At 32.9% G+C, this 21106-nt stretch overlaps 1 protein-coding gene across 1 annotated transcript in view; it reads right to left on the bottom strand.

Annotated features, from left to right (window-relative positions):
• Window positions 1-11345, bottom strand: part of LOC143227539 (uncharacterized) — a 67010-nt gene extending 55665 nt beyond the window's left edge. Inside the window, exons 1-2 of the mRNA XM_076458976.1 lie at window positions 11169-11345; window positions 1396-1614 (exon numbers count right to left, since the gene is read on the bottom strand). Coding sequence (XP_076315091.1) covers window positions 1396-1477 — 82 coding nt within the window. The 5' untranslated portion in view covers window positions 1478-1614; window positions 11169-11345. The remainder of the gene's footprint in view (window positions 1-1395; window positions 1615-11168) is intronic.
• Between the last annotated feature and the right edge of the window lie 9761 nt (window positions 11346-21106).

Raw genomic sequence — 21106 nt, 5'->3', positions numbered from 1 at the left:
AGAGACAGGTTGTGGTCCAAGAGCATATGCTCTATAGCACGACCCCTCCCATCAATACTAGCACCACCCCAGAGGGGATTATGTCCACTAAATTCCTCCAATAGTACAATGGGGGATGGCATCTACGTCTGACTGATTATAAATCTCTTCATGAGTCAGGTAGAGAGAAGAAATAGTGATGGGACGAGCCGAGGAAACACGAATGGCTACAGCCTCCAAGAGTGTGTCAAGTGACAAAGACAGGGTGGGGATGTGCTGATCAACCAGCAATGCAACCCCACCATGCACTTGTCCATCACACAACTGGTCGTTTCTGTATAAGGAAAACTGCCCAAGGATGACTGTATCAGCAGGTTTCAGAAACGTTTCCTGTAAGGAGAGACACACGGAATGGTAAGAATCAATCAGATCCTTAATGTCATATATATTTGATTGAAAACCTTGACAATTCCACTGGACCACAGTGATCATTTTTATTTATGTGGAAAAGAATGTGGCCGAAAGACTCTTTGTTTGCGACCATTTTTTTTTCTTTATTGGACAAAGATCTATCGACCTCCATGGATCCTGCCATGGGTAGAGTTGGCAGGTCTCTGTCTGTGGACAAAAAAATCCAATGAAGAAACACATATCACTACAACTATTTTCACCAGTGATGAACTACACATACTGTAATAGATATAAATAAAATAAATTTAGCAATGTTACTCTTTTAAAGACTTCCTTTTCCTCTTTTTTACCAAGCTATGACCTGATGACAATTTATCTTCCACTTTTTTACCTACTTTCAGATCCCCTTCCCTCCAAATGGCTTATTCAAGGTCTTATAAATTAAAGGCTTGAAGTGTAGGAAAAGAAACTTTGCCACAGTCCTCCAATTGGTATTACAGCTTAACTAATGTGCATAACCAGTTTCTTATTACAAAGTGAAAACAAGAAAGAATTCCTCAGAATATTGTAAATTTATCGTCTTGGTGAAACCCAGTTTAATATATTTCATTAATATTATTATTCTTTAAGCAGAACGAAACGGGCCGGCATGGCCAGGTGGTTAACCTGAGGGTCGAGAGTTCGAATTCCCATCACACCAAACACGCTCGCCCTTTCAGCCATAGGGGTGTTACAATGTTACAGTCAATCTCACTATTCGTTGGTGAAAGAGTAGCCCAAGAGTTGGCGGTGGGTGGTGATGACTAGCTGCTTTCCCTCTAGTCTAACACTGCTAAATTAGAAACGGCTAGCGCAGGTATCCCTCGTGGAGCTTTGCGCGAAAATAAAAAACAAACAAACACACCATCATTTAATAAATAAATCACATTTTAACAACCACTTTAAAATGAATATATAGATGTTATCATACTATTACTTTGAATAAATAATAAAACTGACGGTTACCTGTTCTAGTTCTTTCGCTGTTTTTTTCTGTCAGAACTGACGAGTAAAACAAACACAGGCAGAAGATAACCAGTAGCTTCATTGTTTCAGTGTGTAAAAGAACACCACTCTCAAACCAGGGTACTTAGACTTTCACCACACCATACAATAAATAAAAGTTAACAGTTTTCAGTCTTACACAATTCTTCTGGTTAACATTGACAAATCTCCGACTGATCCCTAAAAATAAACAAATTTTCAATTACAGTATATTGAAGTATCTTTTAATTTGTAGATTACGTTATAATATACTGAAATCATAATTTTATATATCGTTATTCTATATTATTGCTTTGACATAAGTAGAATATGCACATTTAGGTGCAATGTCTTTATAAACTTTAAGTCAAAAAAAATCAGAATTTAGTTGCTATAAAGAATGTTTAGTTTTACATAGACTATTCTAGGAATAAAGCGTAAAACTTCACAAAAGTCAAATTACGCGAATATTTAAACACAAATGGTTCTGAACAAAAAAAAACAAACATCGGATCTAATAAGGTCGATTAAATTTTCAAACTAACATCGTTCACGTGTCTAAAACTCTCAAAATGAAAAACTGAAGGAAACTTATATAATTCGTTTAGATCACTCACTGTTAAAATCTCCGTGACTACCAAATATTTCCTTGTAGGAAAGTAAAGACAATAAACAGTTGCTTCTGTATCGTTCTTAACTCTTGAAAGTGAAACTTGGGAAATTCCACTTAATGTATTTCAAAAACGGAACTTCTACAATGAAATAGGGCACCTCTCCCTCATGTATACTAGTCGAATTGTTAAACAGCAACGTCATCAACTAGCAATCCCTCATTGTACTGAACAGCCCGCGTTTTGAGCATAATTGAACTTATATTTGACCTCTGTCCTCACCGTCAAGACTACAGCGACCCAGATACGAACGATGACAAGCTGTGACCATTCGATTTCTTAACGATAACAGGTTTATGAACCGGATTTGGTGTCGAAGTTAAACCGTAACGTGCATTACTAAAGATTTTCAACAGCAAACAAGTCTGAGAGTATAAAATTAGCTGATAGAGAAATTCATTAAATTTCTACATATTCATTAATTAGAACAGCTATTACATGTCACGGTATAGAAAGCTATTTATATTAAATTAAACAGCGACGCGGTATTAAAATTATGCTCTGTATATACTCTGTATTAATTGGTTCTAATCCTGTACATATTATTTAAAATATAACTGATGTCTATACTGTTGTGTTAGACTAGTTACCTAATATGTCCACAACAATTCATTAAACTTAACACCAAGTAAGCAATAAGCTTATTAGGTTACAAATCAGGTTTCTCCAGTAGCTTGTTCTAGATTGTTTTTAATGTTTCAATATGTATGAAATACAACACATCCTAGAAGCTTCGATTCAAAGTTTCTAGCATCAGTTTTCACGATAAATTTCCGGTTTTCATCATGTCATACTTCGCAGAAAGTATTGAAAGTGTATCTGCTGACAAGTTGAAGGCGACGTGTGTACTATACCCCACCTACTGGAGTGTTGAATAAAAAAAAAAAAATATACAGCAACGACGACCCTAAACTCGCTACGAAATTCAATCTGATTATAAGTCGTTGACGAAATTCGTGTCAGGTATTATTACCTGAGCAACGTGGTTTGAATTTCCTCCCTTTTAAGCTAAATTTCGATACGAGCTTCATTTTTCATTCTAACTTATAACCTAACTTCTTTTTTAAAGGCAATATTAATACAGCCTTTGATTTGTTGTTATACAAGCGATTATTCAATATTAGCATTTAGACTTTTTTGGGTGAAAGGGGGATAAATCTAAACTTTACATACGTATGGGGTGGAATTGCTTACGTTCTTATATCGTTCATTGTTCTTTGTTCGCCTCGTAAGAACTAAGGATTAATATCTAGATTTACACATCCAGTAAATGTTATAATTATTGTACGAAGATATCTTTTATTCTGTAAGTGCTTGAAAAAAAAAAAAAAAAGAGATGTAACGAAACTGGTCAATATTTTCGCCAGTCCATCGTCAGTATTGTTTTGACTGTTCTTAGTAATACACATCCACTAAAAACTAAACCTGTGAATAGTTTTACTTTCATTGTGTTGATTTCGACAAATTTACAAAATTAAACAGAAATAATTTATACACTAAACCGTGAGTACACGGTAAGTCTTAACTTCACATTAGCCTACCTTACTTAAAGCATAAATTACATTTTTTATTAACCCTTTAGTAAAACTTCACACGCCCATTTAAAGCTAAAAAGGTTAACAAACGTTACACAAAAGCCTCAAAACGAGTATAAAGCTGTTATATAATCCGGCTGAAAGATAAAGAAGCCGGAAACGGTTGAATTTTGTTTGGAGCATGTAATAATTTCACAGTCCAACGAAATAAACCGCTACGATATGAAATGTTCACAACGGTCCTGAAGCCTCATCGCCATTGTTACGTCACGGGTGAAGAGACTGGCTTCAAGAGCAATCTCAACCCGGAGATCCTGCCCTACTTACCGTTCAAAGACCATAAAAAAAATAATAATAAAGGTAAGCTGTGCCCACATAGATCTTATATTAGACCATTATGGTTGTGCCGATCTTCATACAAAATAGGTCCTGCCGACGTCACTATAGAAACTTCGCTACCATTCACTTTTAGGCTGCTCAAAACAACAACATTTTTTTGAACTAAATATCTCTTTCTCGATTCCAATTATGTTGATCACGCAATTAAAATCATAAATATTTTTTATTGTAGAAAACCCATTTATGGAACCTTTTAACTCTATTTTTAACTTTTAAAAAATTCTGTCAACTGACGAACCTTGTTGATATAATAGTTTATTCCACTCATGTAACACTTTCTACAAGGATAGGCCTAATTCTGACACATTCCTTTAATTCAGTGATATGGTCTTATATATATATAAACTAACGGTGCACTGCTCCCGAAAGTAATCTCGTAAATTTGGGATTTTCAACGAAGAAAAAAAATGAAGAAACAAATGTGCACCTGCCCTATTAAAATTAGTGCAAAGCATTTTGATTTTTATCAGAATCGATTTTCTCGTATCTCAAATTTCATAAGAGAATCAGTTACAGGCTCAAAAAACTCGCAGACTCTTGTCTATGCATTTACTTCCCGAAGTCTTATAAAAACCAAAACTAATAATAAATCATCTTCCCTAAAGTGTATACATTCCTTCTTGACCCCTAATGATGCTAAGTTAGATAAAAGACACAAGCCTGTTTAAGAGACAGTAATATTAAACAGACACGAATACTAAGTGCAAGTTTTTGTAGCTAAGGTGATAGTTTTTAAAGCATATTTCTGTAGAGAGACTTTAACATTATGACTTAAGTTAAACATACAGACAAATGTATCGAACTTCGCCATCTGTTGTTTCCAGTTTTAAAATAGAAAGGAAAAGTTAAATAGGTCTATATTACCCAGAAAAAAGTGAAATATATTTTGGTCAGTTATAAATAGATGCGTTACTTAGAAATAACATTGTTCATTTAAGGGACTAAGACAAACAATTCCAGGCCTTTTTTAACTGTTGCCTGGAATTGAGAGCATTCACTTAGAGAACTGAAGCACTTGTGTGGTTTTTATAGAACTAAGATCTGTATGTTATAAGGCGCAATAGAAGGTCATATTCAAAATACTAGAAAAAACATTTAAAGCTCAGGAGAAAACACAAGTTAAAAAAATATATAAGTAATCAAAAACTACCAATAAATCTGGTATACTGTTTATAAAGGGTAAACTTTATATAAGATTTGATTGCAAGCTTCATGTAAAATGAAATATGCTTTTAACCACTAAACCGTGTTGTGACAAAGTGGAAAAACCTGGTTTTGGTTTCATTATCTCGTGTAAACAAATCGTAATAGTTATTTTGTTTTTAAAGTTGTAGAAAATCTGTCTTTCCTCAGACACTTCCAGCTCTAAACCACCTGGTGTTAAAAGGAACTTAAATTTTGTGTAAAATTGAGTATTGTTTGTTTGTTTGTTTTTTGAATTTCGCACAAAGCTGCTCGAGGGCTATCTGTCCTAGCCGTCCCTAATTTAGCAGTGTAAGATTAGAGGGAAGGCAGCTAGTCATCACCACCCACCGCCAACTCTTGAGCTACTCTTTTACTAACGAATAGTGAGATTGACCGTAACTTTTTAATGCCTCCACGGCTGAAAGGGCGAGCATGTTTGGTGCGACCGCGATTCGAACCCGCGACCCTCAGATTACGAGTCGAACGCCTTAACCCACCTGGCCATGCCGGGCCCCTTTTGAGTAACCCGACTGATGACGGATCACCACCAACGTGACATGGGTGAAAACTCTGCATATATTCATCGCAATAAAAATCACGTTATCCCGTGTTCTTACTCTGTAGCTTTAGTCAATATATCGATAAGTGTTCTGCAGTGTTTATCCCAGAAACCTGACCCATATTCGCTAAGTTTGTTATTGTTGTTGTTGTGTATCTAGTTGGTTGGAAGTTATAATCGCACACATGTAGAAAAAGATACGCATAATAATAACGTGAAGAGATGAAACAGATTTAAATACTCATTGTAGGGGGGGGGAGAAGATATTAGTTACTGGTGACATATTATAATTGCATAAAATAATTTCTCGCTACATTGAGTTAAAACAATAAATACAGACACCGTGCATTACCCAGAATTTGGTCGAAAGGAAACAAGAAGAAATTCGCCACAGCCGCGGAACTTTGAGTTATTTTAGGCAGCATTGGAGTAAATTAACCTATGAGACCTTGGGCGTGGTCAAATGCATCACATCCTGAGTCCAAAATTGTAATTAGATCTCAAATCAGTCAAGAGATCGGAGCTATGAGATAAAAGTTTTTACTTTTAAAAAGTCATGTCAGTTCTATAAGTTGCTATGTTGCGGGTAAAAATATATAAACTGATGGGTTCTAAAGTATTTTTTCATAAAGATCTAAGCCAATAAAACCAAGAACTACCGTGGAGACTTCAAGCCATGATCTGCTGATGTATATTTTTTAAATACTAAATTTGTTATTTGTTTGAATTTAAGCACAAAGTTGTATAATGGTTTATCTGTATTCTAGCCACCACGGGTATCGAAACCTGGCCATACTAGAGGCACTCCTGAATGTAAAATTTTATTTCAAATGTCCCCCTTTTTGTAGCCTCATACAGAAATGTTAATAAGGTCATACGTCATTAAAGTAATATTCTACATTTCACATCGGACAAAACTGACTGAATTTGTACCCCGAAAATTATAAAAACTGGATACCTCGAACTGAATTTGAATTACAATTTGAAAATTTCACAAATAATTAAAAACATGAACAAGAGAGAAACTAAGAACACATTAGTAACTTTACACTTGCAGTTAACACTCACAATCCTGCAGTGAAAAACAGCAAAAAAGGGCTGTGATTGCCGAAAACACAGTTAATCTCTCATAACAATTAGCACTAGTGAGTATAAATTGTTCACAAGATGGAGGGCCCGGCATGGCCTGATGGTTAAGGCACTCGACTCGTAATCCGAGGGTTACGGTTTGAATCCCAATCATACTAAACATGCTCGCCCTTTCAGCCGTGGGGGCGTTATAATGTGACGCTCAATCCCACTATTCGTTGGTAAAAGAGTATCCCAAGAGTCGGCAATGGATGCTGATCACTAGCTGCCTTCCCTTTAGTCTTACACTACTAAATTCGGAACGGATAGTGCAGATGGTCCTCGTGTACCTCTACGCGAAATAAAACAAACAAACATATTCAATGTGTTATTAATTTATGTACACAGTCGTTTCCTCTAAATAGTAGTTAAAATTATCCTACAGAAAGTCTTTTAAAACTTCTATTTCTTTAGTTTCTGAACATGGCCGTAACGTCACATACCTCGAAACCAGGACTGGAAAGGGCAACTTCAGGTGACTAACGCTGATGTTTATACTTATCTGTTAGTCATCCTGGTGAGTTATAACCATTCAACTTATGCTGCAGAATGTCCTTTAAAACTACTATTACTGTAATTTCTCTCTTACTGCTGTAGATACAAAATTTGGATTTCAAGCTGTTTAAGTTTTAATTCAAAAATCCAACTTTGTTTTGTTTGACCTTTTTGCCAATTTTAACACTTTTACTTCAATTTTAACTTTGCACCGGATGTTTAGCGCAGATAGCTTAGTTGCTTTGCGCCATAAAACACGAAACACACCGACCCCTGCAAACACCTCTTTTCTCTTTGCTTGTTAATATTTTTTTTCTAAATTTTTACAATTCTTACGCCCCTAAAATTTTGCAGCGAGTTCTTTGATCCCTTCGAAACCCCTTAACCTGACCCTTACTATAAGATTACGCAATAACTACGATTATTATAAGTGATATTTATGTAAATTACGGTTATATTTGAGTCGTTTTACGTAACTCTATCACTTAAGGCGTTGCCTCTTGATTCCTGACTGCACTTGGTTCTATCTCTATCTTATGGTTTGGGCTACTCTTTTACCAACGAACAGTGGGATTGACTGTAACATTATAACTCGCCCTTTCAACCATGTGGGACGGGGATTCGAACCAGCCCTAATCAACTAGCCATGCCAGGTCATCACAATGGAAACCGGAGACCTCAACTGCAGTTATGACCTTTATATAAAATTCATTAAAGACGTTTAGAATTGTTGCCGTAGCTCCATTATTCATTAGGCTTAGTGTTCCACAAAGTGAACCATATATATCTGTTTGTCGTTTTGTGAACGCACATTCAGATGTTTCTTCAAATTGCATCCAAGTCTGCCTTCATTACAACTTTCCATATTTAGCTTTGGTTTGTTTCATAGGCTGCTATAAACACTTTTTAGCCACTTCTTTCTTCGCTAAGGGTTTTACTATTCATGTTTGAGTTTATTTGTTTCATTTGTAAATCCTCGTCACATACGGAACGCTCACGTTCATAACTGTTTCATACTATGTAAACAATCAGGACAACTGCCCCATTGTTTACCTTACGTATAATTTTATTAAACAAAATTGTCGACGTTTGTTTGTCTGACCGCGCGCCCCCCAGTAGCACCTCTGCGGACTTACAACACTAAATTGTTTTCGATACCCGTGGTGGTCAAAGCACAGATAGCATATTGTGTAGCTTAGCGTTTAAAAATATATCTGTCTTACGAAATTAAGGATTAGTTTTTCCTTTCTTCACTGTTGGATGAAATAAACGTTTCTTCTATTGATATATTTTTTTTATTTACGTTTCGTTAGGATCGCACGAGCATGTACGGTTAACAATGACGTAATGTAGGTAAGTTCAGGCATAATGGAGTTTAAACAGATAACACAATACACAAAAACTGACACTTCTTGTGTAATGGTTTGTAAATTAAATAATATTTAATTTCAAATTGGTTTCTCGTCATCAAGAGCTTAGAGCTTAATTAGAAACAAATTTGTCTGACCGCGTAAACTGTTTGCAAATACAGTGGAATTTATCAATCTATCACATAACGTCTGCAAGAAAACGTAATTTATATGGTGTGCACGAAAACGATAGAATAAGGAAAATTCAAGCAAAGGGCATGAAAACCACTGTAAAGTTTTGTCAGTCACTCGTGGCTAACTGTATATTATTTTACAAATTATATAATACCTGAAATGTATTAAAAATTGTTTGTCAGAAACTTGCTAATAAATTACGTTAAATTACGTACCTTTTGTAATTTCATAATCACAAAAATATTCATAAAAATGTTTTTGACTATGTTTTGTGGTTCAAAATAATGGTTTGTAAATTATATTAAAATTTGTTTGTTTGTTTTAGAATTTCTCACAAAGCTACTCGAGGGCTATCTGTGCTAGCCGTCCCTAATTTAGTAGTGTGAGACTAGAGGGAAGGCAGCTAGTCATCACCACCCACCGCAAACTTTTGGGCTACTCTTTTACCAACAAATAGTGACGGCACATTATAACGCTCCCACAGCTGAAAGGGCGAGCATGTTTGGCGCGACAGGGATGCGAACCCGCGACCCTCAGATTACGAGTCGCACGCCTTAACACGCTTGGCCATGCCGGGCCTGTTATATAAAAATGAAATTTTGCGCCTTCTTTGTTATTAATGTTTCTTCGATTGTTTGTTTCGGATTAAGCACAAAACTATACAATGGCCTAACTGTGCTCCGGGTATCGAAACCCAGATTCTAGAGGTGAGTCCGCAGACGTGCCACTGTGCCACTGGGGGTCAACTGATACTTGTATCAGTGTTCTTCGCATTTAATAATTTATCTCTGTGTTATCAAACACCATCATCCATCATCGTGCTGGGACAGCGGTAAGTCTACGGATTTACGACGCTGAAATCAGAGGTTCGATACCCCTCAGTGGACACAGCAGATAGCCCGGTGTAGCTTTGCTATAAGAAAACACACACACGTTATCTTCCAGTACCGTCATCAATACAGATTTGATTTGAATTATTTAATTTTCCAAGAGTGTGTGTGTGTGTGTGTGTTTTCTTATTGCAAAGCCATATGAGGCTATCTGCTGAGACCACCGAGAGGAATCGAACCCCTGATTTTAGGGTTGTAAATCCGTAGACTTACCACTGTACTAGCGGGGGGCTAATTTTCCAACAAGTTCTTCCCTCCAGTGTATTGTAATGTCTCGTCTTGTGAAATGATGTAAAATACGGAAAAAGTCCTTAGTAAACAAAAGTTGGGTTACGATACTGTATCTTCAGATATTATTAAAACCTCAAAATATTTGATACCATTTTTCTTAAATTGAATATTCATTTGATTGTAAAGCATTTAAACAATCTTACGGCATTATTCCTTAGACTAAAAAATAAATTTCCAGCAGACTGTAAATTCAATTTTATCACAGATTATATTTAATTTTAGAATCATGAATAGATTTGAAATGCTGTTATTTTTTAACGTCGGCGTTCGCCCAACAGCGCAACATGGCTGTCCTTCGGCAACAGACTAGGCTTAACAACTCGTCTAACTTCCATGTTAAATCGGCAAATGAAATATTTTATGAAATACAAAATTTGACGCTATACAATCATAAATTTTTACGCGTTAAATGTTCCACATTTTGATTACGATTATCTAATAGGTAATAAATAATAATATAAATTATATAGTAATAAATAAATAAAATGACCACCATTCGCTGTCCGGCATCGAAAATTGGCCCATAAGCACATGTTTTCACAAATATTGTTAGGTAGATACAAAAGTTTCTTCACATTCAAATCATGATCATGGTGATGGGGAGTCAATGCCTTACTACTAAAAATGATAGTAATAATAATATTACTGTTATATAAATATTGGTGAATAGAGCCTAGACCAATGATGCTTTAATCTTGGTAACTGACTTAAAATACACAAAAACATCGTCCATGATATCTATACCACATTTTGTTAAAATAAACACTACTTAGTTTATCATTCAAGAAATAATGACTTTTTCGATTTAAATTTTACAATAACCCACAATTTTGTTTTTGTTTCTGTAAGTAATCTTAAGTGTAATACATTATTAGCAAAATAGTAAATATATGCCCGTTTTCCATGTTTAAAACTTTTCTATATTTTATTTTACAGTGTAAAAGAATAAAAATCCGCTCAAGTTACAAAGTTTTATCGTTTTACATCAATAATTATTTGACAGTGTGTTAAGCCTACTATAGTTTTAAGCTACGCAACATGGACAGAACAGAACTTACCAACAAATAACTCCTACTATTGCAAGGAACAAGTTTTCATGTATCCGGCTCACACAAATACGATAAACGACTTCAACGCGGCGTTCTACTAGCTTGTGAAATGTGAACTAACCTACGTCAAACACACAGGACACGGTGCCCTAGTTCACCCCACACAACTATACAGCCTCAGGAGAAACAAACAGGTATGTCTAGGTTGCCAACAATAACAGGTCAACCATACAACCCACTTGGAAAGCCCATCCAACGTCTTTACTTCTTCTTTTCTGTTTTTTTTTTTTTCTCTAAATGTGGTCGTATTCTTATTATGACTCATTGTCGAGTTTTGTACAGAGGACTCCATAATTAACTTTGTCCCTCTGTGTTACACTATGACCAAAGGTCATCTACAGAAATAAAAATAGCTAAACTTAGGTTTATTTTTGACACACTTGACCATGAAAATTATTTATATCTTTAAAAAATATTTAAATCTGAAAAAAGTTAAATGAGAATTTCAAATCATCTAATGAAAATATAAATATAGTATCATGACACAGGTGTATACCATGAAACAGTAGTTTAAGACAAAGTCCCGTATTTTAGTATCAATATTTTATTTCATTTTTAATTGCAATGTTTTACTTATATTTTTACATAACACCCCTCCCCGCTAGTACAGCGGTAAGTCTACGGATTTATGTGGTTTTGCTCTAAGAAAACACACACACACACAAGTATATAGAATGTTAAAAAAAACGTTTTATTTCGCCGACTATAAATTCTCTTTAATGAGGTTAACTTCATTATATAGGTTAATACAATTTTAATTACTTGCTAACTTAACCTCTCTGATAGCTCATTGTGTTGCTAATGTGCAACAACAAACGAGTTATCAACAACTTGTTAGCTTCTCTTATACATATGACATATGTTTGTGGCTCTTGTATTTTGTCACAAACACAAACTCAGAATTCATAAAACTGAAGTAACAGACAAATTATAGATGTTTTTGTTTCTTTCCCCACGTCAGTCTTTATTTATCGTTTTCAGGTTTAAAATTAGAGGCGCTTAATCATTTTAATCACAAATTTGAGTATCTTAGTTCCGGATGCTTCTACAGGTTTTTTTGTTTAGACTCTGATTTTTAGCAAAAAGGACTGACAGCTCGACATGGCCAGATGGTTAAGGCACTCAACTCGTAGTTTGAGGGGCGCGGGTTCGAATCCCCGTCGCACCAAATATTTTCGCCCCCTTTCAGCCGTGGGGGCGCTATAATGTTCTGGTCAATCCCACTATTCGTTGGCAAAAGAATTGGCGGTGGGTGGTGATGACTACTTGCCTTCCCTCTAGTATTACACTGCTAAAGTAGGGCGGCTAGTACAGATAGCTCTCGAGTGGCTTTGCGCGAAATTCAAATAAAGTGATTAATTAAACTTGTTAAAAAACTGTACTATTCCTCGAATTTTGTGCAGCACAAATTTTCTCTAAACTTTCAGTCTTTCAAAAATGTTATAATGGTTAAAACCCGCACATATTGTGGCGTTAGAAATATCAATTAGTAGCACAAAGTTCTAAATTATAATTTTTGAAATGCACAGTAACATCCAAAAATAAAAATATTGAAATACTGTAAAATTTATTTTGATAAACAAAGAGACTTACCTAACTTCAAAATACCTCGGTGCTGTTTGGTATTGATTTTTATTTAATAACATGTAAAAATACCTGTCCCAACTCTTGAAATTACGGTAGAACAGATATGAATAATGACAAAGTGAAATTTTATTTCTAAACTAAATTGTGAGGAATGAACCATACTATCATTCACGTTTCAAAACCTAACGTAATTTGGATAATAAAAGTGTAGCTTTACCATATGTTATTGTTGAGTAACTCTTAACATGACTGTAATGTTCGACAATTACTTTTTGTGGTGGGTGGTATAAGAAATTCAAAGATTTATCTGTTAGTGAAATTAAGAGTGTAACAAAATTAAGTACACTAAATTATTTAAATTGATGTAAATTTGTCCCATCACTGGGGTCGGGTACTTTTGTTTGTTAATAACAAATAAATACAATCAACGATACTGCACTCCTTTGTTTCTTAGTTTCTTTTGAAGACTGCATGCGTTTATGTTGGATAGTGTCAAATTTCATCCTGAAAGCTCAGAACATTCTTCTCAGATCCAGAATGATCAACGATCTGGATCACTTTTAGTGGTTATAAGAAGCCTTAACCTTAACATAACCATGAAAGTTGGTACAAATACAACCACATTTCACAGAGTCATTAACAGAAAACACGAAAATGCCCTATTTTCCATCATACGGAAATGCTTTAAAGTAATCCAGATTTAGATCCGGACCAAATCTGAGGAAGCCTCTCCCATACTGACTTCCCATTTTGTCCAAAATTTTCGTGTATATCGATCTGTTAGTTCCCGAGATATGTGCGCGGAAACATTGACACAGACATACCTACGGGCCTGATTATAATACCTTCGCAGGCCGAGTATAATAAGTCAACCAAAAAGTTTAGAAACGGCTTAAATAGGTAATGGAATCAGCGTTTTATTAGAAATAATATACAACATTTGAACAAGCTTTTACTGTCGTCACTCATTACCCACACAATCCATCTCCAAACTTTGCTTTTTAAAAGTTTTTTTCTTCGTTGTCATATTTTACACAAACATTATTTCGTGATAAAACGATAATACGTTGTGCATTTCAAACGAACTAATTAAAAGGAACGTCGGAGAAAATTCTGCAGTCTTGTACGACTTGAATTATTAATATTAAGCCTACTAGTATCATTGCTTCGCCAACTGTCTGCATTCACCACTATAACTGATAATTTATGCAATCAGCATATCTGTATTAACGACAGATGATGTTTATACTATTATGATTATCACAGAAACCGATTATAATTTAATATTAATTATTTTAAAACTTTATAAAGTAAACCAGGCCGAGTTTATCGAGTTTCGCGTTCTTTTGAAGAACTCGATTCGCAATCTCCGAGTTGGGGGGGTCGAATCCCCGTCCTAACAAACATGTTCGCACTTCTAATGTTGAGAGTGTCATAAAATTAATGTCAAACCCACTTTTCATTGGTACAGAGTAATCGAAGAGTTGACAGTGGGTGTTGATGACTAGCTTGCCTTCCCTTCACTGCTGAATTAGGTAGGGTTAGCGCATGTAACCCTCTTTTTGCTTTATGCGAAATTCACAACAAGTAAATAAATTTTAAAAACACTTAGCTCGTAGTTTCACTTAACAAATATAAAATTATAGTAATAGGATGAATTAATAATTCATATAATTAGTTATGGTAGGGAAAAAAATTGAAAGGACCGTAGAAGTCACTCGTTTTTTTTTCCTACAAGATAAGCAATAGGCGAAAATAGCCAGCAAACATCAGGGTCAGTTGACTGAGGTCCTTCGCCAGTCTCCCTGTCTTGAATTGGGAACACAAAGTACAATTTACGTACATAATATAACCCTTGTACTAGGAAGGAAATGTCTCTATAAGATGCAGGTCGAATCTTTCGTGTGAACTTTTCTCTCAACTCTTTCCGGGTTAAAGAGCTATTATTACCACTGGCAATTATCTGTGTCAAACTGTTCTTTGCGATCTTTAAAACACACAGAACGAAAGGAAAAAAAAATAATAATCCGAGGGCTTTTGGAAAATGGACTCTCCTTCATCAGGGTAAAGAGCATACGACCAGAGTAAGCGTTTTGATCAAATAAGTGACGGTTTTACCGGAAGTGAGATGTCACGTGCTTCCAAGAGTGTGATCTTGGTTGTGAAATAGCAGTTTGTGAGTATTTGTAAAAGTGTAACGGTAGAGAAGAAAGGAGCGGTTTAACAATAAGACCGATTTACAATATTATCTATATGTGTGATAGCATTAGCATAAAGAAAAGAGTAGCTTAACAATAAGACCATTTTACAATATTATCTATATGTGTGATAGCACTAGCATAAAGAAAAGAGCAGCTTAACAATAAGACCATTTTACAATATTATCTATATGTGTGATAGCACTAGCATAAAGAAAAGAGTAGCTTAACAATAAGACAATTTTACAATATTATCTATATGTGTGGTAGCATTAGCATAAGGAAAAGAGTAGCTTAACAATAAGACAATTTTACAATATTATCTATATGTGTGATAGCATTAGCATAAAGAAAAGAGTAGCTTAACAATAAGACCATTTTACAATATTATCTATATGTGTGATAGCATTAGCATAAAGAAAAGAGTAGCTTAACAATAAGACCGATTTACAATATTATCTTTATGTGTGATAGCATTAGCATAAAGAAAAGAGTAAGCAACAATAAGACCATTTTACAATATTATCTATATGTGTGATAGCACTAGCATAAAGAAAAGAGTAGCTTAACAATAAGACCATTTTACAATATTATCTATGTGTGATAGCATTAGCATAAAGAAAAGAGTAAACAACAATAAGACCATTTTACAATATTATCTATATGTGTGATAGCACTAGCATAAAGAAAAGAGTAAGCTTATCAATGAAGACAATTTTACAATATTATCTATATGTGTGGTAGCATTAGCATAAAGAAAAGATTAAGCAACAATGAGACAATTTTACAATATTATCTATATGTGTAACAGCATTAGCATAAAGAAAGAGCAGCAACAATAAGACAATTTTACAATATTATCTATATGTGTGATAGCACTAGCATAAAGAAAAGAGAAGCAACAATAAGACCATTTTACAATATTATCTATGTGTGATAGCATTAGCATAAAGAAAAGAGTAGCTTAACAATAAGACCATTTTACAATATTATCTATATGTGTGATAGCATTAGCATAAAGAAAGAGTAGCTTAACAATAAGACCATTTTACAATATTATTTATATGTGTGATAGCATTAGCATAAAGAAAAGAGCAGCTTAACAATAAGACCATTTTACAATATTATCTATATGTGTGATAGCATTAGCATAAAGAAAAGAGTAGCTTATCAATAAGACAATTTTACAATATTATCTATATGTGTGATAGCACTAGCATAAAGAAAAGAGTAAAGCTTAACAATAAGACCATTTTACAATATTATCTATATGTGTGATAGCATTAGCATAAAGAAAAGAGCAAGCTTAACAATAAGACCATTTTACAATATTATCTATATGTGTGATAGCATTAGCATAAAGAAAGAGTAAGCTTAACAATAAGACCATTTTACAATATTATCTATATGTGTGATAGCATTAGCATAAAGAAAAGAGTAGCTTAACAATAAGACCATTTTACAATATTATCTATATGTGTGATAGCATTAGCATAAAGAAAAGAGTAGCTTAACAATAAGACCATTTTACAATATTATCTATATGTGTGATAGCACTAGCATAAAGAAAGAGTAACTTAACAATAAGACCATTTTACAATATTATCTATATGTGTGATAGCATTAGCATAAAGAAAAGAGTAGCTTATCAATGAGACCATTTTACAATATTATCTATATGTGTGATAGCATTAGCATAAAGAAAAGAGTAGCTTAACAATAAGACCATTTTACAATATTATCTATGTGTGATAGCATTAGCATAAAGAAAAGAGTAGCTTAACAATAAGACCATTTTACAATATTATTTATATGTGTGATAGCATTAGCATAAAGAAAAGAGCAGCAACAATAAGACCATTTTACAATATTATCTATATGTGTGATAGCATTAGCATAAAGAAAAGAGTAGCTTATCAATAAGACAATTTTACAATATTATCTATATGTGTGATAGCACTAGCATAAAGAAAAGAGTAGCTTAACAATAAGACCATTTTACAATATTATCTATATGTGTGATAGCATTAGCATAAAGAAAAGAGCAGCTTAACAATAAGACCATTTTACAATATTATCTATATGTGTGATAGCATTAGCATAAAGAAAAGAGTAGCTTAACAATGGACCATTTTACAATATTATCTATATGTGTGATAGCATTAGCATAAAGAAAAGAGTAGCTTAACAATAAGACCATTTTACAATATTATCTATATGTGTGATAGCATTAGCATAAAGAAAAGAGTAGCTTAACAATAAGACCATTTTACAATATTATCTATATGTGTGATAGCACTAGCATAAAGAAAAGAGTAGCTTAACAATAAGACCATTTTACAATATTATCTATATGTGTAATAGCATTAGCATAAAGAAAAGAGTAGCTTAACAATAAGACCATTTTACATTATTATCTATATGTGTGATAGCATTAGCATAAAGAAAAGAGTAGCTTAACAATAAGACCATTTTACAATATTATCTATATGTGTGATAGCATTAGCATAAAGAAAAGAGTAGCTTAACAATAAGACCATTTTACAATATTATCTATATGTGTGATAGCACTAGCATAAAGAAAAGAGTAGCTTAACAATAAGACCATTTTATAATATTATCTAAATGTGTGATAGCATTAGCATAAAGAAAAGAGCAGCTTAACAATAAGACCATTTTACAATATTATCTATGTGTGATAGCATTAGCATAAAGAAAGAGTAGCTTATCAATAAGACCATTTTACAATATTATCTATATGTGTGATAGCATTAGCATAAAGAAAGAGCAGCAACAATAAGACCATTTTACAATATTATCTGTGTGATAGCATTAGCATAAAGAAAAGAGTAGCTTAACAATAAGACAATTTTACAATATTATCTATATGTGTGATAGCATTAGCATAAAGAAAAGAGTAGCTTAACAATAAGACAATTTTACAATATTATCTATATGTGTGATAGCATTAGCATAAAGAAAAGAGTAGCTTAACAATAAGACCATTTTACAATATTATCTATATGTGTGATAGCATTAGCATAAGGAAAAGAGTAGCTTATCAATAAGACAATTTTACAATATTATCTATATGTGTGATAGCATTAGCATAAAGAAAAGAGTAGCTTATCAATAAGACAATTTTACAATATTATCTATATGTGTGATAGCACTAGCATAAAGAAAGAGTAGCTTAACAATAAGACCATTTTACAATATTATCTATGTGTGGTAGCATTAGCATAAAGAAAAGAGTAGCTTATCAATAAGACAATTTTACAATATTATCTATATGTGTGATAGCACTAGCATAAAGAAAAGAGCAGCTTAACAATAAGACCATTTTACAATATTATCTATATGTGTGGTAGCATTAGCATAAAGAAAAGAGTAGCTTAAAAATAAGACCATTTTACAATATTATCTATATGTGTGATAGCATTAGCATAAAGAAAAGAGCAGCTTAACAATAAGACCATTTTATAATATTATCTAAATGTGTGATAGCATTAGCATAAAGAAAAGAGCAGCTTAACAATAAGACCATTTTACAATATTATCTATGTGTGATAGCATTAGCATAAAGAAAAGAGTAGCTTATCAATAAGACCATTTTACAATATTATCTATATGTGTGATAGCATTAGCATAAAGAAAAGAGCAGCTTAACAATAAGACCATTTTACAATATTATCTGTGTGATAGCATTAGCATAAAGAAAAGAGTAGCTTAACAATAAGACAATTTTACAATATTATCTATATGTGTGATAGCATTAGCATAAGGAAAAGAGTAGCTTAACAATAAGACAATTTACAATATTATCTAAATGTGTGATAGCATTAGCATAAAGAAAAAGAGCAGCAACAATAAGACCATTTTACAATATTATCTATGTGTGATAGCATTAGCATAAAGAAAAGAGTAGCTTATCAATAAGACCATTTTACAATATTATCTATATGTGTGATAGCATTAGCATAAAGAAAAGAGCAGCTTAACAATAAGACCATTTTACAATATTATCTGTGTGATAGCATTAGCATAAAGAAAAGAGTAGCTTAACAATAAGACAATTTTACAATATTATCTATATGTGTGATAGCATTAGCATAAGGAAAAGAGTAGCTTAACAATAAGACAATTTTACAATATTATCTATATGTGTGATAGCATTAGCATAAGGAAAAGAGTAGCTTATCAATAAGACAATTTTACAATATTATCTATATGTGTGATAGCATTAGCATAAAGAAAAGAGTAGCTTATCAATAAGACAATTTTACAATATTATCTATATGTGTGATAGCACTAGCATAAAGAAAGAGTAGCTTAACAATAAGACCATTTTACAATATTATCTATGTGTGGTAGCATTAGCATAAAGAAAAGAGTAGCTTATCAATAAGACAATTTTACAATATTATCTATATGTGTGATAGCACTAGCATAAAGAAAAGAGCAGCTTAACAATAAGACCATTTTACAATATTATCTATATGTGTAACAGCATTAGCATAAAGAAAAGAGCAGCTTAACAATAAGACAATTTTACAATATTATCTATATGTGTGATAGCACTAGCATAAAGAAAAGAGTAGCTTAACAATAAGACCATTTTACAATATTATCTATGTGTGATAGCATTAGCATAAAGAAAAGAGTAGCTTAACAATAAGACCATTTTACAATATTATCTATATGTGTGATAGCATTAGCATAAAGAAAAGAGTAGCTTAACAATAAGACCATTTTACAATATTATTTATATGTGTGATAGCATTAGCATAAAGAAAAGAGCAGCTTAACAATAAGACCATTTTACAATATTATCTATATGTGTGATAGCATTAGCATAAAGAAAAGAGTAGCTTATCAATAAGACAATTTTACAATATTATCTATATGTGTGATAGCATTAGCATAAAGAAAAGAGCAGCTTAACAATAAGACCATTTTACAATATTATCTATATGTGTGATAGCATTAGCATAAAGAAAAGAGTAGCTTAACAATAAGACCATTTTACAATATTATCTATATGTGTGATAGCATTAGCATAAAGAAAAGAGTAGCTTAACAATAAGACCATTTTACAATATTATCTATATGTGTGATAGCATTAGCATAAAGAAAAGAGTAGCTTAACAATAAGACCATTTTACAATATTATCTATATGTGTGATAGCACTAGCATAAAGAAAAGAGTAGCTTAACAATAAGACCATTTTACAATATTATCTATATGTGTGATAGCATTAGCATAAAGAAAAGAGTAGCTTAACAATAAGACCATTTTACAATATTATCTATATGTGTGATAGCATTAGCATAAAGAAAAGAGTAGCTTAACAATAAGACCATTTTACAATATTATCTATATGTGTGATAGCATTAGCATAAAGAAAAGAGTAGCTTAACAATAAGACCATTTTACAATATTATCTATGTGTGATAGCATTAGCATAAAGAAAAGAGTAGCTTAACAATAAGACCATTTTACAATATTATCTATATGTGTGATAGCATTAGCATAAAGAAAAGAGCAGCTTAACAATAAGACCATTTTACAATATTATCTGTGTGATAGCATTAGCATAAAGAAAAGAGTAGCTTAACAATAAGACAATTTTACAATATTATCTATATGTGTGATAGCATTAGCATAAAGAAAAGAGTAGCTTAACAATAAGACCATTTTACAATATTATCTATGTGTGATAGCATTAGCATAAAGAAAAGAGTAGCTTATCAATAAGACAATTTTACAATATTATCTATATGTGTGGTAGCATTAGCATAAAGAAAAGATTAGCTTAACAATAAGACAATTTTACAATATTATCTATATGTGTAACAGCATTAGCATAAAGAAAAGAGCAGCTTAACAATAAGACAATTTTACAATATTATCTATATGTGTGATAGCATTAGCATAAAGAAAAGAGTAGCTTAACAATAAGACCATTTTACAATATTATCTATATGTGTGATAGCATTAGCATAAAGAAAAGAGTAGCTTAACAATAAGACCATTTTACAATATTATCTATATGTGTGATAGCATTAGCATAAAGAAAAGAGTAGCTTAACAATAAGACC

The sequence above is a fragment of the Tachypleus tridentatus genome, chromosome 9 (genome assembly GCF_004210375.1).
Source record: "Tachypleus tridentatus isolate NWPU-2018 chromosome 9, ASM421037v1, whole genome shotgun sequence".
In the NCBI taxonomy this organism is placed as follows: domain Eukaryota; kingdom Metazoa; phylum Arthropoda; class Merostomata; order Xiphosura; family Limulidae; genus Tachypleus; species Tachypleus tridentatus.
The sequence above is the reverse complement of the archived record's forward strand: the minus strand, read 5'-3'. Positions and strand labels throughout refer to the sequence as shown.